The 18,899-nt window shown below is 45.1% G+C and overlaps 1 protein-coding gene across 11 annotated transcripts in view; it reads right to left on the bottom strand.

Annotated features, from left to right (window-relative positions):
• Positions 1-18,899, bottom strand: part of Sorbs1 (sorbin and SH3 domain containing 1) — a 218,000-nt gene that overhangs the window by 45,396 nt on the left and 153,705 nt on the right. For 5 of the 11 annotated variants that reach the window (XM_050144513.1, XM_050144530.1, XM_050144547.1 and 2 more), the window contains 4 exons: positions 16,171-16,218; positions 15,934-16,063; positions 13,523-13,637; positions 7,960-8,043 (listed from right to left, as the gene is read on the bottom strand). In XM_050144513.1, coding sequence (XP_050000470.1) covers positions 7,960-8,043; positions 13,523-13,637; positions 15,934-16,063; positions 16,171-16,218 — 377 coding nt within the window. Of the gene's footprint in view, positions 1-3,771; positions 3,874-4,402; positions 4,469-7,959; positions 8,044-13,522; positions 13,638-15,933; positions 16,064-16,170; positions 16,219-18,899 lie in introns of all 11 variants that reach the window. The other 6 variants (XM_050144506.1, XM_050144537.1, XM_050144565.1 and 3 more) reach the window with 2 other exon arrangements.

Below are 18,899 nucleotides of genomic sequence, written 5' to 3'. Positions count from 1 at the left end.
AATCCAGTAACAGCACTGTCAGTATGGGTTGGGGGATGCTTCATAAAACTACAGGCCACTAACAAAAGGAAGAAGTCGGCCAAGAGCTACTAGAAAATGAAAGCAACCGAATCTGTAATTTAGAGGTTCTTTGGTTGTACTGGAGAAAAAAAAAATGCCAAGGGTTCAATATATTTGTATGAAGTAAATCAGTGTAGAAGCCAACATTCACGGCTATTCCTATTTAATAACGACTATCATCATCCCCTCTACTAATCACCGTCTGAAGGAAAACAAACTACCTGGAGAAGAGACACTCGGAGAAAAGGAGGATACAGAAAGTGGAGGAAGGGACTGTGGGTCAGAGAAGAAGAGACTACAGGGAGGAGAGGTGGCTTCATTGGTGGTTCCTCACTTAGTCTTCAGCTCCAACCTGTCAGTCTGGGTCCTTATCCCTCCGAGGCATTGCTGTGAGGTTTGCCTCTCCTCCCCCACAGCCATTACTTCCCAGAGCTCTGCTCATCCCCCTCCCCCATCGCCCTCTAACCCTTCTGGCTATGTTGATGTCACCTGTCCACCGCCTGCCACAAAGTGCCTACTTCTTGGCATTTGCCCCATTCGGGATTATACTTTCGAAGACCTTGTCAGTATGTCCATCATGAAAAACTTTGACATGGCCCTGTTAAGTCCTTCTGGGTCATCACCATCCCTCCCTGTCTTCTCCCTCCCCCATCCACATGTTTCTTCCCCACGTGTCCTCAATAATGACATCCCTGCAGGACTCTGGTTCCTTTCCACAAACTCTAATACCCAGAAACCAAAGTCTATAAATTTCTACAACCCATTCCATGGACCTATCCTGAGGGTTTATCTTTTTAAATCATTTGTTTATTACTGTGTCGGGGAAGGTATGTGTGCCATGGTGCATACGTTGAGTCCAGAGAGCAACTTTCAGTTCTCTCCTTCCACCTACTCCATCCAGTTCCAGGAAGGGGACCCAGTTGTCAAACTTAGACAGCAAGCAACTCCACTAGTCACCTTGCTACTCAGAATTTCTTTTGATCTCTCTGGAGCAGCTGGGTAGTTTTGTCCTTCTCCTTTTGTTCCATCATGTGACCCTCCATCTCTCTGAACTGTCCTTCCTGTACCTTGTCTTGTCAATACCATCCAACATCTGAGTGGGTAGCTGTTGGTCCCTACCTTTCACTTGCTGACTGGTGGACATCTTCACTGACTCCCAAGACCCCCCCCCCAATCACCTCCCCACAGGCAACTCCGATAGGCTTTTTAAGCCCTTGCCTGCTTCCTAAGATCTAGTCTTACAGTTCCTACCACCTTCTGGTTATCTCTACCTGATCTCCGGCCAGCACCCCAGAAGCCAAATACCTGAAACCAACTCCATGACTTTACCTCTGCATTGATTCTCTTTCTAGCTCTTCAACATATTGATATCCACACTTTTCTAGCTTTCTGACCCAAACCCTAAGCTTATCCATCTCTTTCCCTTTCCTCAGCTCACCATTCCTCATGCCAGCTACACAAACTAGCCCACTGCAACTCCCTTGGCAGCCTCTCTCCATCTAGCCATCCCTCCTCCCTGTCAGTGCCTCCGCTGTGTGGACTCCCACCTCTGTCTGCTTGGACCTTTGCAGCTGCCTCCTCACTGAGCATCTGACATTCCCATTTCCTGCCTTCAGTTCGACTTCTAAGGGAATGGTGCTCTCACACAAGAAACCTCTTTAGCTACATCAATGGTCTGAAGGAACCCCAACATCTCCTCAGTCACACTCCTGAGTCTACAATCTTTCCCAAACCTGTCCATACCTCCCCCCCATTCCCACCAGAGATTTCTCATCTAGCTGGTTTGTGTATAGAGCCCCTGCAAGCATGCCTCACATATGTTCAAGACTAACAGCACCAAATAACCAATGGAAATGGTTTGTGGATGCATCAGGTACCGTGGTTTCCCTGGCAGGGTTTGTGCCCTCACATTGGTAGCCATCAGCTATAGCTGTGCCCCCATCGCTGCATGAGTTGCAGGTGTTCCTTGTTACATTTGACTACTCTGAAAGCATCTCTTGATTCACTTGGGCCAGCCTATTGCTACAGACCTCTCATCCAGCATGTCAGTCATTGTTATTATTACCCACAGCCAGAACTCATCAGAGAACAGTACTGATGATAGTACTTCCTTGAATCCTCAACCCCACAGTAATTATACCAGGTCCCAGCATCCACCGTATTAGAAACCCAGAATCCCACTCTATCTTCCCCTCAATAACCTGCCGGCCTCAACTGAGTGTGTGACAGCTTACCTCTCTGCCTCTTACAGTTCTGATGGAGAAGGGCCCAGCGACCACTGTCTTCTTCATCTACTGGCACCTCAACGGACCCCAAGGAAGCAGCCATGACTGCCACAGCTCACTGGCTTCCCACTCCTTTACCCCAGACTCACAGGGAGGCCACCATCAAACAGTGGTTTCTCTGCCCCTTCCTGGGTTTGAGCCTCTCGCCTCTTACCTGACTTTTGTGCCCAACTCCCTTGCACTGGTGTTCCGACTCTTCTCAACAATGCCTACATGTGGTACAGGTCCATTATCAACTGCACTTTTCCTCCTTCCTGGCCACTGCAGCAGTGTCTGTCTGCGTTATTTTTTTTTAAAAAAAATTTTCTTCTAAAGCCATTATTTTCTCCTATGAATCTCTTCAGTTTTGTCAGGGAACCTAAAGCCCACTTCATCAAACATTCGGCTTTTCCCTAGAAGCCTGTTTACCTTAGACTGGCTTTCTCCTTACCCCTTCCTACCTCTTAACACAGACATTTTATCACAGGCCCAGTTTCAAATGCGTGTTTCTGGGCTGTTTGATATCTGGAGTGTGTTTTCTATTGGGAACTTGCTGACCTCCACAATGACAAACACCATTGCTATTTCTGTTGCCTTGAACCCAGTTACTGCTGCTGTGTCTCTCAAAATGACCTCTGAGGTTGGCATCTCCCAGGACTACAAAGAGAAAAAAAAACCCTGCCCCCCCCCCCCAAATAGCACTCTGGAAACGCAAAGAAGACAAAGGAAATAACTTTAAAAGGTCATCAAAGAAGTAGTTCGGGGCATGATGAGGAGATGAAAATCCAAATTATCAGCTATCCTGTATTTGAAAAACCCCTTTAAGGAAGATGCCAAGCTTTAAAGGAATCCAAACAAAAACTGACTCTGTGTGTGTGTGTTTGTGTGTGTGAGTGTGCATGGTGTGAGTGTGTTTGTGTGTGAGTGTGCATGTGTGTATGAGTGTGTTATACATGTGCGTACGTGAGTGTGTGTTTGTGTGAGTATGCATGTGTGTGAGTGTGCATGTGTGTTTGTATGAGTGTGTGTTTGTGTGTGTTTGTGTGTGTGAGTGTGCATGCGTGTATGAGTGTATGTATGTGTGTTTGTGTGTGAGTGTGCATGTGAGTGTGCGTTTGTGTGTGTGAGTGTGTGTATGTGTGAGTATGCATGTGTGTGAGTGTGCATGTGTGTTTGTATGAGTGTGTGTTTGTGTGTTTGTGTGTGTGAGTGTGTGAGTGTGCGTTTGTGTGTGTGAGTGTGTGTTTGTGTGTGTATGTGTGTGTGAGTGTGTGTTTGTGTGTGAGAGTGTGTGCATGTGAGAATGTGAACAACATTCAGAAAGCCATGCATTTAAAGCTAGCAGCATCTCCCCCTATCATCTCCACAACATAAAGCCAAAGGACAGAGAACAAAGCAAAGCAGGGCTTGGAAAGGAACCGACACAGAGAGAAAATCTAGGAAATACCTGTGGCGAGTGTGCACTGGGTGACTTATTAACCGGCTCCACTTTGTCTAAATCTGCCTCTAACTCTGCTTGGCAGAAGTTGAGATCTTTTTCTAGATTAGTCTGGTTCAAGAAAGAAAAGATGAGAAAGAAGGTTTTAGTTTAGAGAAAAGGAGAAGGAATGGAAGGTTAAGTTTGAAAATGAGGTTTGTTTCTTTAAAAGAGTCATAATTTAATAGGGTCACGAAGATCTAACGCAATCACAAAGAGCTCACTAGAAATTAGTCTAAAGATGTGTAAACAGAGAAAGCAACATTAGGCATGGTCAGTGAAATCCTGAGTCTCAGAGCTTCAGACATCTATTCTACTTGGAATGAGAACTACAGATGCTACAAAAACCTACCTGTGAGGAAAGGCCTGCTTCCTCTGTGTCAGAGTATAGCGACCATGACAAGGGTTGTTTTAAAAACCTCTAAACATTAGTATGTCTCACAGACTTTGTTAAATAGGTTCATCACCAGGCCAAACAAGTTACTAATTTTAAAAAAAAAAAAAAAAGAAAGATTTAAGAAAAGAGCAGAAACCCACAGCACACTCACGGCACCCAAAGCTAGAGGTCTAGCGCACAGTCCGCGGAGGAGCACGGGATTACCTTTCTATCCTCTCTAGGAAGGATAGAGCAGTCTCCAGGAGTATAGTCCCATATCTTTTTGGGAGGCTGACAGGAAGCAGAGGAGGAAATGAAGAAATGAGCATAAAGACATAAAGACAAACATGGGGGCTCAAACAAAGAGGGGCACGCTAGGAACCGACCGACACAGAGAGGTGAGCTCAAAGCAAAGGGCTGGGGTCCTGCCCGAGGACACACAGCTGTCTGTCCTGGGGCGGGGATGGGGCAGAAAGCACTAAGTAGGCAATGTATTTAAGTCTCAAGAGTATATCAACCCAGATCCTCAGCAATGGAAATTTAAAATTAAAAGGGGGAGAAAAGCATCAATACCAATTTGAACAAATTAGAAACTTTTTTTTCCCCAAAGACTGACACTGGAGATAGTCTCACTTACTATAAAAAAAAATAATCATTTCATGTCAATAGATGTATAAATCTACAGATCTGACCCATGGAGGGTGGCCTGAACTAAAGGGGAGTCCGGTTTGTAGCGAGAGCATCCAGAGTGGGGGCTCACACCAGCAGCTTAACTGGTAAGTGAGCAGAATTCAGTGTTAACGCTACCACTAGGGGCAGGCACACCCGTCTTCCTCGGCAGATCGGAGGTGCTCTGCTTGCTCCTGCACGCTTCACAGACAATCAGAGAGGCAGGCATCTGCCAGGAGGGTGCTGTAGGCTTAACAAGAGTGTGTGTGGATGAGAGCTGCGCACACTTCCGGAGATTGCTAGCTCTGAACTTCTCTCACAGACGGGGTTTGCTGACTGTGTCTGTGCACACGCGAGATCTCCCATACTATGACCTCTGGGGAGATCAGAAACGGAGATCGTCAAGAGCTCCTAAGATAGCCCACAAGCTTCATGTCAATTCACCCTACAAAAACATTTCGAAGGCCTTAACACTGAGAAACAGTGTCCTGAATTTGTGGACAGAGATCAAATCAATTTCTGTAGAAATTGGAGGGGCAGGGAGAAGAAAGGCGGGCCCTCGTGTTTCCGGTAAGGCCTCTCCGAGAGAAAAGCAAACTGCCTCTGGCTGTTTTGCCGACAGCAGCAGTGCCTGTGTGTGAGCCCCGTGCTAAGCTCAGTGATAAGGCAGCTACCATTCCTTCTTAGTGCTTTCCACACCCGGGGGCTGTCTGGGAAGTGGACTTTCTACATGCGTTATCCTGTACCTTTCTACTTTCTCTGTCACGAACGGCCATAAGCAAGGGTCTAGAAATCACCAGCCCACCCTACCCCAGCCGGCCCTGGAGCCTTGAATTATCCATCACTTCGGGGCAACTTATTGAAGTCAACAATCAGGATCTTGTTGCAATTTTCAGTTCTTCTTGAGTGGCTTTAGGGGGAGGCTGGGAAAGAAAAAGCAGCCCAGCAACGGTGGGCAGCAAAGTTCTAGTGGGTTTTACCCGGGAGTAATGGCCCTAGGGCTGGCGAGAGAGCAACAAAAAGAGAGAGATGATGCCTTCCTCTCGTGAATGGCTAACACATCTTCCAAAGCAGCTTCCACGGTGCATGCCTGCATCACAGTGGTGCACCCTGTGCTTCATCATAATGAAACAGGGAGAAGGAAAAAGTCCTTGCCCTCCTGCTCCTTTCTCAGCTCTGCAGGCTCGCCTAGATAACAAGCCCACCCTAAGGACGGCTTGAACCACATGTAAATGTTCTCTTGCTGGGGCTCCTGGGGATCACGGCCCGTGTTCTTAGGACAAGTCTTTGAAAGTTAAGGCTACATGAAAAGGACCCCTCTTCCCTACCCTGCCAAAGAGAAGGCATGATTTGACGAATGGCCTGTATCCTCCATGTTTATATGAGGTAAGTTCGTTTTTGGTAGAACTGTTAATTTATCAAGTTATTCTCAGGACCTGTTTACTAAAGGCTGGGGTTGAACTACTACTGTCTAATATCAATGAAAGTCATCTGCAACGATAGACTTATAAAAACATATTACTAGTATTAATTTAGTAAAGAAAGTTCCCCTAGCTTTTGCAAGAAAGTAATATTTCAGATTAAACTAGTTCAGGTTATTTGGTAGATGGGAGGATGGTAGCTCCCGAAAGGGATTTCAAAAATCACTGGCAATGGATTCTGGAAAAAGTAACTGAAAACGAATATCTCCTGTCTTCTGTAAGTACAGCATGACACGGCTGCTGTGTGTATACATCAATCATAGTGCTTTGGAGTGGACTACCCCTATCAATGTGCGTTCAATAACTGAGCAGGTTTTAAGGAAGAGGATTAGGACACTGCTCAGTATTTGCAAGTGGAAAAGACTGTGTGCATTAAATTTAGTGTCCAAATGGTGAGCAGCAGAAAGGGGGAGAGAGAAAGGTGAAGAAATGAGCTGTGTACTGATCACAGCAGCTCTGAGGAGGGGAAAGCTCAGTGCAGTTGGGCTAGATGCTTCCTCTCCACTGTCCCTAGGTGGCGCTCTTCATCATCAACAGGTGAAGGTGGGGGCATGCATGGAGGAAGGTCCAGAAGGGAGGACCACTGGCTCCTACAAGCAGAATGTTGGAAACTGGGCACTCCTAACTCAGAAGATAACCTGAACTTTCAAGTTCAGCATCTTTAAGCCAAACCAGCAACTCCAAAGCACAGCCTGACTTGCCGTTGTCTTCTTTATGAAAAATACACAGCATGGAATTTAACATTTTACTGAACTACAAAATCAGTTCCTCTCTGCAAACAAAGCGATCATCCAAGACCGAAACCAATGGTTAGAGTCTTGTCCACATGTCTAATGTTTGTTTCATTTTTCTCTGCTCAACTCTTCCACCTATAAATTCCTTTTACATTTCTCATTGGGAAATCAAAGTAGACTACAGGTTAAAAGTCCATCACCCTGAGTGGAGGGATGAGCTCAGATTATCCTCATGCTCAAAACTCATCTGGGCGCAGGACTAGGAACTCCCTCCCTAAGGGCCAGACTCAATTTGCACTGTCAAGTCAGAAATATCCCAGGGAAGCCGCCATACACTAAATTTTCTAGAATTCTACCCTCCATTCCAAATCCTGGAAAATGCTAGCACAACTCAGAGAAACCATTCCCTAGAAGCTGCCTTTCACTGGGCTGGACTGAAGTTGTACCTATTTGGGGGGGGGGGCTGCTCAGACACATGTCTCCTGCACGTGCTTCAGAAACACGATTTGAAGCACTGCAGCGCTGGCCTTCTCGGTGATGCGTTCCCATGCCTGTCTTCACTGTACCTTAAAGGTTGCTTCAAGTAGTGACTGGATGGCAGAAAAAAAATGCCACCCACCCGCTGACATCTGTTGGGTGTGACAGAGGGATGGTCCTAGGACAAGCGGTGCCTCGGTCATGCTTTCTGGATGTTCTAGGAAGGTGTATCCCGGAGCTCACTGTCCTTTCTGGTGGGAAAGCCTACAGGCTGCTGTAAGGTAAGACTACCCGACTACTGCCGACTGTCATGGCTGCTCCCACTCCTGAACCCCTCACTCAGACCTGACTCTGCAGCAGCGACCGTGCACCAAGAGCATTATCTCACACGGAGTATAACCACGGGAGCTATCGCACTTACCGGTTTCCCAAACTCCAATTCCGAAAAGAATTTATACCAAGGTTCATTCTTTAAATCTATCTCTTCTGGGCTTATATCCCGACTCTATAAGGGTTGGTGACAGGGAAATGGAAGAAAGAGAAGGATAACATTATGCAAAAGATTACACAGGAACAGGCCAGTAGAGATGCAGCGACTCTGGGCAACACAGCACCTGCTTCTGGAAGGGACCGTCCGGTTTTACCGACACCAGCAAAAATCAGGGCACTGAAACTGGAGGGAGAGGATGTGTTCATAAAAACAGGGACAATGACGTTGGGAGCAGTGGGGTTTTTGTTTTCAGTCCTGCAGCAGAGGCAGAAGGACTGGAGCTGGAGGATTCGGCACCACACTGCGACTCTTCACCACAAAACAATATGGGCAGAACGCTATTCCCCGGTCATTTCAGCACTGGAGAAAAAATGGCCCTTATTTCCTCTTATAAAGATACATTAGCTGCGAGCATATAAACTGGTGAGTGCACACCAAACATTCAGCATCTACGTCAGAGTAAAACAAACGGTTTTTTTAGGGGATGGGACAGTTTTAGTACTTATTTGCAAGGCTGCTTTGAGGTTTTCCAAAATAAATGCGAATAATGACACTTTAGAAAAGCCAATTGGTTAATACTGCATCTTTAATGGCACATGAATAGGTGAGATGCCATGTGTCATACACGGCAAAGCGAAAAGTGATGTAAGTCAAAATAGAGGACACAAGTGAGAAGCATCTTAAACAAGCATCCGTGGGGAATGGGCACAGACAGGATATACTCTGTGTTCTAACAAACAAATGTTAAAGGACCGAGAAAAAAAAATTAAGTGACAGGAAAGCTGAACAAGACAGAGAACAGAACAGGGGAGAAACCTCTGGGTTATATGTGTTCCAAAGTTAAGATTCCTCGCTTCGCACGACACTAAGAAGTATCACATAGATCGATAATTTGATTCTATGATTTAATATTTCATCAAATATGTATTAAAGTTCTGGCACTTCATCTAGGGAATGTCAACTGCTTATTGAAAACACTAACGATGGATGATTAGAAATCACATCAAGTTTTCCAATAAAAGGAGTTTACTCGTATGAGGCAGACGTGTTTGATGTTGAACATTTGAACATCAAGCTCTTACGTTCTTAATAACTCTGAAAATGACAAGGCTGAGATGTGCTTTTTCTATAACAATCTGAAATACAAAAATGCACATGGTTTCTGAAGAGGTTGAAGATGTCGTACAAGAAACTGGGCTGCCTCCTGGCCACAATGCTGATGGCACGGGAGAAGATGCTGCCAGCCCCACATACAGGTCTTCAGTGCTACCGCTCTCCAGGGTGGTCCTCCCTGGCTGCACTGACACCTCTGGATAGCCCTTGGCTGCTTGCAGAGAAGTCTGGAAGCTATCTTAGTGACTTCTACCAAGCGCTTCTTCCAAAAGCCCGGGAAACATCTACACCATTCGTTTATTCTTGCTGTTACAGGTGGAAGACATGGGCACCTGTCAGAGACTTTCTTTAACTGAAATGTAATTTGAAACTAGAGGGGAATCTATGCAGAATTCCACCCTCTTGCATCTAGATCAGTTTCCTCTACAGTTTCCATCTTGAAGGAAAAGGCCTGCCCCTCCAGACATTAATAGTTCCTGGTGTGTGTGGCCACATGTATGTACAGGTGTGTTTACACAGCTCTGCACATGTATGTAGATATCAGAGGATAACTTTAGGTGCTGTTCCTTAGGGGCCGGTTACTTTGTTTTCTGAACCAGGGACTCATTGGCTTAGGGCTTGCCAGTTGGGCGAGGCTGGCTGGCCACTAAGTCCTGAGAGATCTGCCTGGGCTCCGCCTCTCCAGTGCTGGGACTGTAAGCACAAGCAACCAAGCCTGGCTTTTTTAACTCTTCTCCTGGGAACTGAACTCGGGTCTCCAGCACTTTACCAACTGAGCCATCTCCCCGGCACAGCCTGCCTTTATTTGGTGAAATGAAGCACAATGCCCATGAAGATCAAACCACTAGAGAATGATGGCTTAACCATGGGGACCTTCTACAACCTAGAATGATGGACTTCCATGAAACCTACTTCATATTTGTTATTTTTACAAAGACTATTTATAAACCACTCCCTGGGAATAGGTTAGGATTTTTTTTTTCTTATAAAATGTACTAACATACCAACCCTTTTGGGAATCTGCCTAAGAGTAGTTATGATACTTACAGCCCTGAAAGAATTAACTAATTTTATTCTTGAACGCTGCCTGCATAATAGTTGACTGCCAAGGTTGATGCGGAGTAAAAACAGGTTATGTTAAATAACTTGGGTCCAAAGCCTCAAGTTGCCCAGACATAAAGGTAAGTACTGCCAACAGCACGCCTGCCCTCATTCGTCTGCCGGGTATAAATGGGCAGTGCATCCAACCAAGGAACAGACTAACAGGGAACAGCCTTCTGGAAGCAGAGGAGCCCTGTTCCCATACCCACGGCACTTCCACAATGCCGGGCTCTGGTCTTCCCTGCTGTGATCTGCTCTTTTTCCAGCTTGATAAAATCCATAGAAAGAGCAAGTAGCTTGCCAGGAAAACGTCATCTCCTCAAAGACAATGTTGTTGCTTGAACAGGAGCCGAAGACCGGCTTCAGATTTCAATTAGTAAATCACGTGAACGCGGGGTGTTCACTTACATCATGTTTTACAGTTTGGGTGGCTCTTGGACCCCCATCACCTGTGCTGGCCACATCACCTGGCACACCATCAGGTTGGAGGGCCAGATCATATTTCTGTGCACAAAGGAAATCCTTGAGATTCAGAAGGTTAACTGTCTTGCCTGAAGGCATACAGCCAAGTCAGGACTGGAACCCAGAGCTCAGATCTTGGAGGGCTGATCCAGCCAGCACTGCAAGCTACACTCCTCCCCTTCAGGAGGATGCACACGGCAGGAAACTCAAGCAGGGCTAGTAGCTAGCCTGGAATGCCAGGCAAGGAGCTCAAGTGACAGCTGAGTCAGAAGGAGGCAGGGCTGGGCAAACCCCCTTGCTCACACTTCCATGTTCATTCTGTACCTGCCATGACCATCTCACGGTCCTTGCTGCCACACTCCTACGTAACAGGAACTCCAAAATCTACCCCAAAGCTAGGCACGAAAAAGTTATTTCTTTCTATATTTGGTTAAATGAAGCTCATGTCCTATAGGAGATTTCAGGGGGAAAAGTATAAAAAGGAGTAAAGTCTAGACATTCCTGACAAAGCAGGGACAAACCAATATAGCTCTAACTAAGCCCAAGGCCACGGAGAAAAGGTTGACTTATACTTTGGTAGTGAGGCAGGAAGTATTTAGACCTTTGTGAATTTGTTAAACAGGTCACCAAGGCTGCAAGTCACCCTGGGACTCAGAATGTAACAGTGTTTCATGGGTCTGGGGTAGTGTGAGCATGCTCCAAGACAAGGGGTGCTCCCATAGCCCATTAACATTCTTCCTGATGGTGACAGTTGGCTGTGCCTGGGCCTCCCTCTTCCTTGAACTGGCAGAATTAAGTAGCTATGAGCAACTCAAATGGAAGAAAAAGTGGTTTTTTTTTTTCCTGTCTTCATGAAGAGACAAAGCAAACTAAAATAAAATCTAACTTTGATTCTGCATCCGTCACCAGTTTACACATTTAATGGTTAATAAAATGATTCTTTAGTTCTCTTCAAAAAGTATATGAATGAGGGTGCCGCTCAAATCCTAGTCAGCCAGTATTCATACTAAAAGTCACATAGAAATTCACATAGCAGCTTTTCTGTTCACGTGATAAAAATAGCAGGATTAAAAAAGATCAAGCATAATGGACCAATTCAACCACCGTCAGAAAATTAAGATTCAACTGAAATTCCTCTCTAAAAACAACTTCTCTTTGGAAGGGCAGAGCTAACTGGGGTAAAGGGCACTGAACTGAGCTGTTGGGCAGGTGCCCACATAGTGCTATGTGGGCCTCAGGCCTGGAACATTGCAGAGGGGCACCTGCACTGAAACACAGATGGTGTTTTGCCGTCCTGGTGGACAGTCTCCATCTCTCCCATGGGTCCTCCACGGGAGCATTGTGGGGCACTTCCCAGCATCTGTAAAAATAATGCCAATGAGCCCAAGCACTGTGGTACCAAAGAGGAAAACAAAACAATGTGTTTTCCTAGTTCTGAATAGAGGTAAAATTACTAAGACCAAGGGATGGAAAGGAAAACAAAGACAAAATTAAGAAAAAGGGCGTGCCTTCAGTAAAAGCAAGGACAATCTATAAATGGCCACTGCCCAAATAAAAGTGCCCAAGGGCCTCCAGAATCCCTGAAGTCACTTGACTGTATTAATGCACAATGGAAGCCAGCAGGTTTATTACTTAAAGAGTGTGGCTTTTTCCCCAGCAACCCCTGGGTTGAAGGTTGCCATGTGCATTTATTTCCTGCAGGTCAAGAGCCCCCAATGAAGCAAGGACCCAGAAGGAATTCATTCAGCTTGTCTCTTAACGTTCTGCTTAAAATACCCATGGTGCCCAGCAAACACTGAAGAATGACAACTCTGGAAGCGTTTCTGTGAACCGATGACCTTTTCCCTAATTAAAATAACTCCAGCACCTAGAAAGACGTCACGTTTTCATTTCAGTAAAAGTCAAATCAATTGAAAGACATGTAGAACAGTGGGGCTAACAGCTCTTAATGAAACCAATATCCAGCGTAACCTCTCCATCCCGCTGTCCAGCCAGAGGGCCGCAACGCTGACACAGCTCTGGAGTATCTCTTTAACCATTTACCGAAACTTAAACCAGCTTTTTCTAATGGGGGGTGAATGAAAGGCTGTATGATTGGCAGATATGGAACTAATCAATTTGTAAAGCCTTCCTGTTTCACAGAAGTGACTACATTTCCATGTTGGCCTGGAATTTCCACACCATTTTTCCCACTCAATTTTCTAGAGATGTAAATTTGCTTAAGGGGCAATCAGGCAAACTGATTTCATAAGTGAGTTCTCAGCCATGTGCCAATCAAAGACAGAAGACCTAAACCATAAATTCTAGCAGCCCAGGGCTTTGCCCCAATCTACAACATTCTATTGCTTATTTATCTTGGAATGATTTTAATGCTAGTCTGATCATTTCTGTAAATGCTATCCATTTCAAACCAAAGGTGCCTACAAAAAAGAAAAACCTTTAATCAATAAGCCTGAAAAAGTGATAGATTTTTTTCCTAAAAACAAAACAAAACAAAAAACCAGAAGATCAATCTTTGTTAGTAGAAAATTAAAATGAGTTAAAACCATAAACCATGGACAATTGGAACAACAGAGCCACAAAAACAAAACAGAACAAAATAAAATAAAACAAAAAACCAGTTGCTCAAAAGCAGACTTGGGACTCATTTTCATCAAGACCTGAAAAATGCAGAGGGTGAGAATACTTCAATTTTCTTCATTGTTCTAAACAAAACAAGCCTATCTCAAGTGGGGAAGAATATGGTCCAGCTATACACTGCTTCCAGTCTAGACCACGTGGGCAGAGGGAAACAAAAGGGCTTTCATATGCACATTACCATCTTCTCATTGGTCAGAACAGAAGACTTGCCCGGCTGATATTCGTAAATGCTTTTGGGCTCTGCTCGGTATTTTCTTGTATCCACTTTCTTATCTGGGGGCTCCCAGTCGTTTCTGTAGAAAGAAAATTCCTATTTTCATGAAAGCGGCACCAGCTTCCCACACAGTCTGAGCCTGGTTGATGGTAGTCTTAAAGAATTTTTATATCCAAGGCATAAAACTGGACTCAAGGGCTAGCAATTTAGGTCTACTGTTTGCTTCTCCAAACAACCCAATTCAATCTCCAACTTGGCTTTACAAGGGGCATGGAGATACCCTGTACCTAAAACCTGGTACCAGTAGGTGGAGAGAGGAAGGGAGAGAAGAAAGGGAGGAAAACGAAGCAAGGCTTGTCCTGGAAAACCTCTTCTCCTTGCTCTGCTCTTACGGTTTTAACATTCCCCAAACACTCGAACTCCCACACAATTTATGCACAGCATAAATGCAGGTCCTCAAGCTGCCAGACTGTGGCTCAAACCCTTGTCACCCAGATAATCACAGTACTTTTACAAACTCCTGAAGCTTTAATTTATCTAACTGGAAGATAGCGTCCACTGCGTGCCAGGTATACAGCAGCCCTAGGCAAACACCAGCTGTGTGCCCGGAGTTCTTTCCTAGTCTGCATCTCAACCTAATTTCAACACGCTAATTTCAGCGTGGGTCAAAGTTCTGAGGTTCTTTTTTTATTAATTTTAATCTGTCTAAGTGTTGGCTAATTTTATGCCAACTAGACACAAGATAGAGTTATCTGAAAGGAAGGAACCTCAGTTTAGAAAATGCCGCCATAAGATCCAGCTGTAGGGCATTTTCTTAATTAACAATTGATGGAGGAGGACCAGCCCTCTGTGGGTGGTGCCATCCCTGGGCTGGTGGTCCTGGGTTCTCTAAGAAAGCAGGCTGAGCAAGCCATGAGAAGAAAGCCAGTAAGCAGCATTCTCTGTGGCATCTGCATCAGCTCCCGCCTCCAGGTTCCTGCTGTGTGAGTTCCTGTCCTGCTTTTGATGATGAACCGCTAGTGAAATAAACCCTTTCCTCCCCCAAGCGTTTTGGTCATGGTGTTTCACCCCAGCAAGGGCAGCCCTAACTAAGACTCTGTAAGTGTGGTGTGAGTGCATTCATGCGCCATGCCACGGTGCGCATGTGTGAGTCGAAGGACAGCTCTGTGGAGCCAGTTCTCTTTCCTCCCATCTTTATATGGTTTCCAGAGATCAAACTTAGGTCAAGCGTTGGTGCCGGGCACCTTTACCTGTTGAGCCTCGCCAGCCCTGGTCCCAATTTTTCAGTCTGACTTGCAGAGATGGATTGCAAAGGATACGTGAGTCTTTGGAAATCGTCTACCAACTTTTATGCAGGAACATTACTGCACTTTGCACTCTGGTTATATTCTGCTTTTCATGAATGGTTGGACAATGATTTGTGTATTCCTGTGCCAAGTCTAATTCAGTATGCACAGAACATACCCAGTAGGTGCTTAATAAATATACCTATAAAGAATTTCTGAGTCTATCCAGTCTTTTATATTCATTATCAGATTTATCAGGTAGATGTATCAGGCGCATGTGGGCTTTTAAAACAGCCATTCACTTGCCTGTAGAGATGCATGAAACTAGATGTGAATTTAAGAATAGTAAGTTTCATCTGCACAGAACTTTTAGTTTGTGGAAGTTGGCAAAAACTGAGGTCAGAGGATACACGGGACGCCTATCCAGTTGACAAGAGATGATTACTCCATAGGACATCTGTCTCAATAATACATGTTATATTAGTAAGTAGACATTACAGACTATAGCTATGTTTCGTATTGTAGTCTTTATTGTGAAGATAGTTTGTTCCAATTTAAGAGTTTTCTTATAATAAATAGAGCCTGGTGGTGCACACCTGTAATCCCAACTATTTATAGACTAAGGTAGGAGGGTTGACAGTTCAAGCCCTGCTTGGGCTACAGGGCACACCCAAGGACATCATGAACAATTTACCGAGATGCTGTCTCAAAATAAACAGTGAAAAAGGAGGGCTGCCCAGCTCTGTGGCAGAGTACTTGCCTAGCATTCAGGAAGACTCTGGCTTCGATACCTAATACTGCAAACCTTTCTTCTTGACTAGATAAAAGCCTGTACTAATTATAGTCAATAGCAATTGTGCTCACACTATGAGCCAGGCCCTAATAGCAAGGCCAAGTGCAATCGCTTATTTTATCCTTGCAACACTCTCATGGAGAAGTCGTTCTATTTTCATTCTTATTCCACAGATCAGGGCATGGACAGACAGGCCGACAGCTGACAGCACAGGGATTCAGTCTCTTGTTGCTAACAAAAGCTCCTGGGATGCAGATACTGGGGAGGCATGGATGAGCATCCAAGGGACCACTTACCTCTCTGGGCTGGACTTCAGTGAAGACGAGCGGGCTGGGAGGGGTAGTGTGGCCGACCTCTTCACTACTTTCTCCCCATCAATGTAGTTCATCTCACTTTTTGAGCGAGGCACAGAAAGGGGAGACTTTGCTGGAGAGAAAGTACACACAAAATACTTCAGGCTCAAATGAAAACGAAACCTCAAGATGTCTCTTCCACCATCCTCCCTTCCTCCCCACAAGAGGGGCTCCACTTACTGTCGTCAGAAAAGGAATATCGAGGAGAGTGCAGATCAGAATCATCATCTAGAGAACAAAAAAAGAGGAAGTCAGGCAGGGCAGATTCAAGTGAGAGATCCAGGGTGCACACCACGCCCCCTTCCACAGTCCTGCACGACATCCAGCCACACCAGGGACCCAGAGGGGAAGGGACTCAAGCCTGGGGCTGCATCACATAGACTACACTGCAGAGCAGTGAGGCTTGCAAGAGTCCTTCAGATCCAACACAGCCCAGCAGAAACTGTTTCAGACACCAGGAGATGTACGGAGATAAGACTCCTCACAAGGAGAAGGTCCCCCACCAAAGGGTGGGATGGGGGACTTACTATGATGTTCAGGCTGACTTCTAATGTACAGTCTTCCTGCCTTAGTCTTCTGCGTGCTAGGACTACAGACCTGCATCACGACAACCCACTATCCTTTCATTATTATAAACTGAGTATTGTTAAGTTTATTTATGTTAACTTCCAAAAATACGGTAGTGGAAGGATGAAATGGAATCAGAAATGTATTTTTGGAAAAAGCATTCCGAAGAATTTTGTGTTACTAGCTTTTCGTTTGTTTGTTTTAGAGTTTTGTTTTGTTTTAAGGAACTTGATGTATTTATAAAGCACTATGGTATCGAAGGACACCAAAACTCAGCTTTAGCTAAGGGCACTTGGCCTGCCCCAACCCAAGTTAACTTTGAAAACAAAGCGCTGCTTTAAACCAAGCCTAATATTTTAGCTGAAGACCCTAAACCTCTTTGAATCACTGAAGATGGCAGCCTTGCAGCAGGTGGTGGAAAGGCCAGTTCCAACTATCACATGGCTACTAAGGCCAGAACAAAGTAGGAGCGCAGGGACAGCAACAAATAGGTTTTAACTTGAAGATTAATGTTAAGATTTTTCAACACTGTTTCCTCTAGACATTTCTAATGTCAAGTTTTAGAAGGCAGTGAGAAATAGTTCTTATGTAATGGGGGGGAAACAGCTCAAGGAGCCCGACTTAGGTAAGTTAAAATGCAGAGGAAAGCAAGAAGGGGATGGGACAGGGCAAGGGCAGAAACTGAGTGGCTGGTTTACTCTCCCCCTCCTCCTCTCGTCCTCTCTCTCCCATCCTCGCTTCTTCTCCCTCTGATGTCAGGAGCCATTTCCCCCTATCATTACAGGAACCATCACCCTGGGGAGTCTGCAGGGAACCTCACACCCATAATTATGTTCTATTGACAGAATCTGCCCCTCACCCAATTAACTGTTAATCTGTTAGCAGAACACGCCTCAGATTCCAGCTACCCAGGGAACCAGGTGTGGCAACTTGTGACTTCCTGGCCCTATCTGTCTGTCTGAATGTAACCTGGCCTACGTGTCCTGGAACACACGGCAAGAATCCAGTTACCCTACCCCCCCATTCCTTACCATATATAAACTGTAACCCGTCCCTAATAAACGGAGGCTTTGACAAATCTGCTTGGCCTCCTTCTTCTGTCTTAGCTCATTCCCTTCCAGGTAGCGCCCCTCCGAGACCCTGGAATAACTGATTGCAGGGTGGGTTACAAACCCCTAGACTGAGTAACCCACCCCAAACGCAATCGACACTCTGAGTCAGAGTCTCACCTTATAGACCAGGAACCATATAGACCAGGATGTCATTGAACTCACAGAGACCCATCTACTTCTGCTTCTCAAGTGCTGAGACTAAAGGTGTGTCATCACAAGAGGCTGTGACTGATAATCTTAATGTTATGACTGGATACAGATGGAAAAAGGAGTCTCATCCACCCTAAGCTACACATGGCCAGGGTGTCGCTGTGAGTGAGCTTTTCATTCTCACTGTGGCCACAGAACATAAGTTTGGGGACTGTATGAAAACACCCCGATGTCAAACGGGTTAATCTGACAACTTTAACAATTATGACAATTATTTTTGTTATCTCTTTCATAAATCTAATAAAAGTAAATTTTACTTCATTTTTATGAATTAAAATAGCAATAAAAATCTACCATTAATAGGTTTTAGCAAAATAGCAAAAACTAGTTATACCACTCATTTTATAAACAAGGAGACCAGGGTCCAAGAAGGCAAGAAAAGTTGCCCTTGGTGACTCAGTAAGAAAGAGACACAAGGAGAGTCAGGATCTTGCTGAGGTCACTTCAGTCCTGGGATGGAGTGGCTGTTACAACCTTTCACTTCACCTTTATAGCCCCAATCCTGGGCAAGGAGACTGAAAACTCCATTTTGTTTTTAACCACGGAAGAAGCAATGAAAGGTGTTATCCTAAAACTGAAGGGTATTACATGCCAAGCCATCTCCAGCCTTGAAGCCTTTGCTCTATTTTTCCCAACACCCACCAAGAGATGCTTAGGCAAGCCTTCAGAATAACTCTGCTGCACTCACTTTGCCTTCTATTGGCCTCCGGGGATAATATAACATTGCTACATCCTGCACTTGCTGTTGTCTGAAACTTTCTCCTGGTAAGCATGTCTACAATGAGGAAGCTGGGTTAGTTAGAATAACCAAGGACTGGAAAGCTGAGTGCAAGGCCGTCCTTCGACCCATCCTGCTAGAACTAGCCAGAGTAATACACATGTGCACTGCTTAACCATAAGTACACAAAGAAAAACCTTTCTCAAGTCTTTTATGAACTAGCGACACAGAGTGTGCTGTCCCAGCCTCCAAGGGTTCTTGACAACAATGCCAGGGGATTCAGTTGAGCTGGGATCTTGTGA

The sequence above is a fragment of the Alexandromys fortis genome, unplaced genomic scaffold (assembly GCF_014885135.2).
Source record: "Alexandromys fortis isolate MF-2015 unplaced genomic scaffold, M_Fortis_MF-2015_v1.1 scaffold_16, whole genome shotgun sequence".
Classification (NCBI taxonomy): Eukaryota; Metazoa; Chordata; class Mammalia; order Rodentia; family Cricetidae; genus Alexandromys; species Alexandromys fortis.
This window is presented reverse-complemented; position numbering and strand designations above follow the sequence as displayed.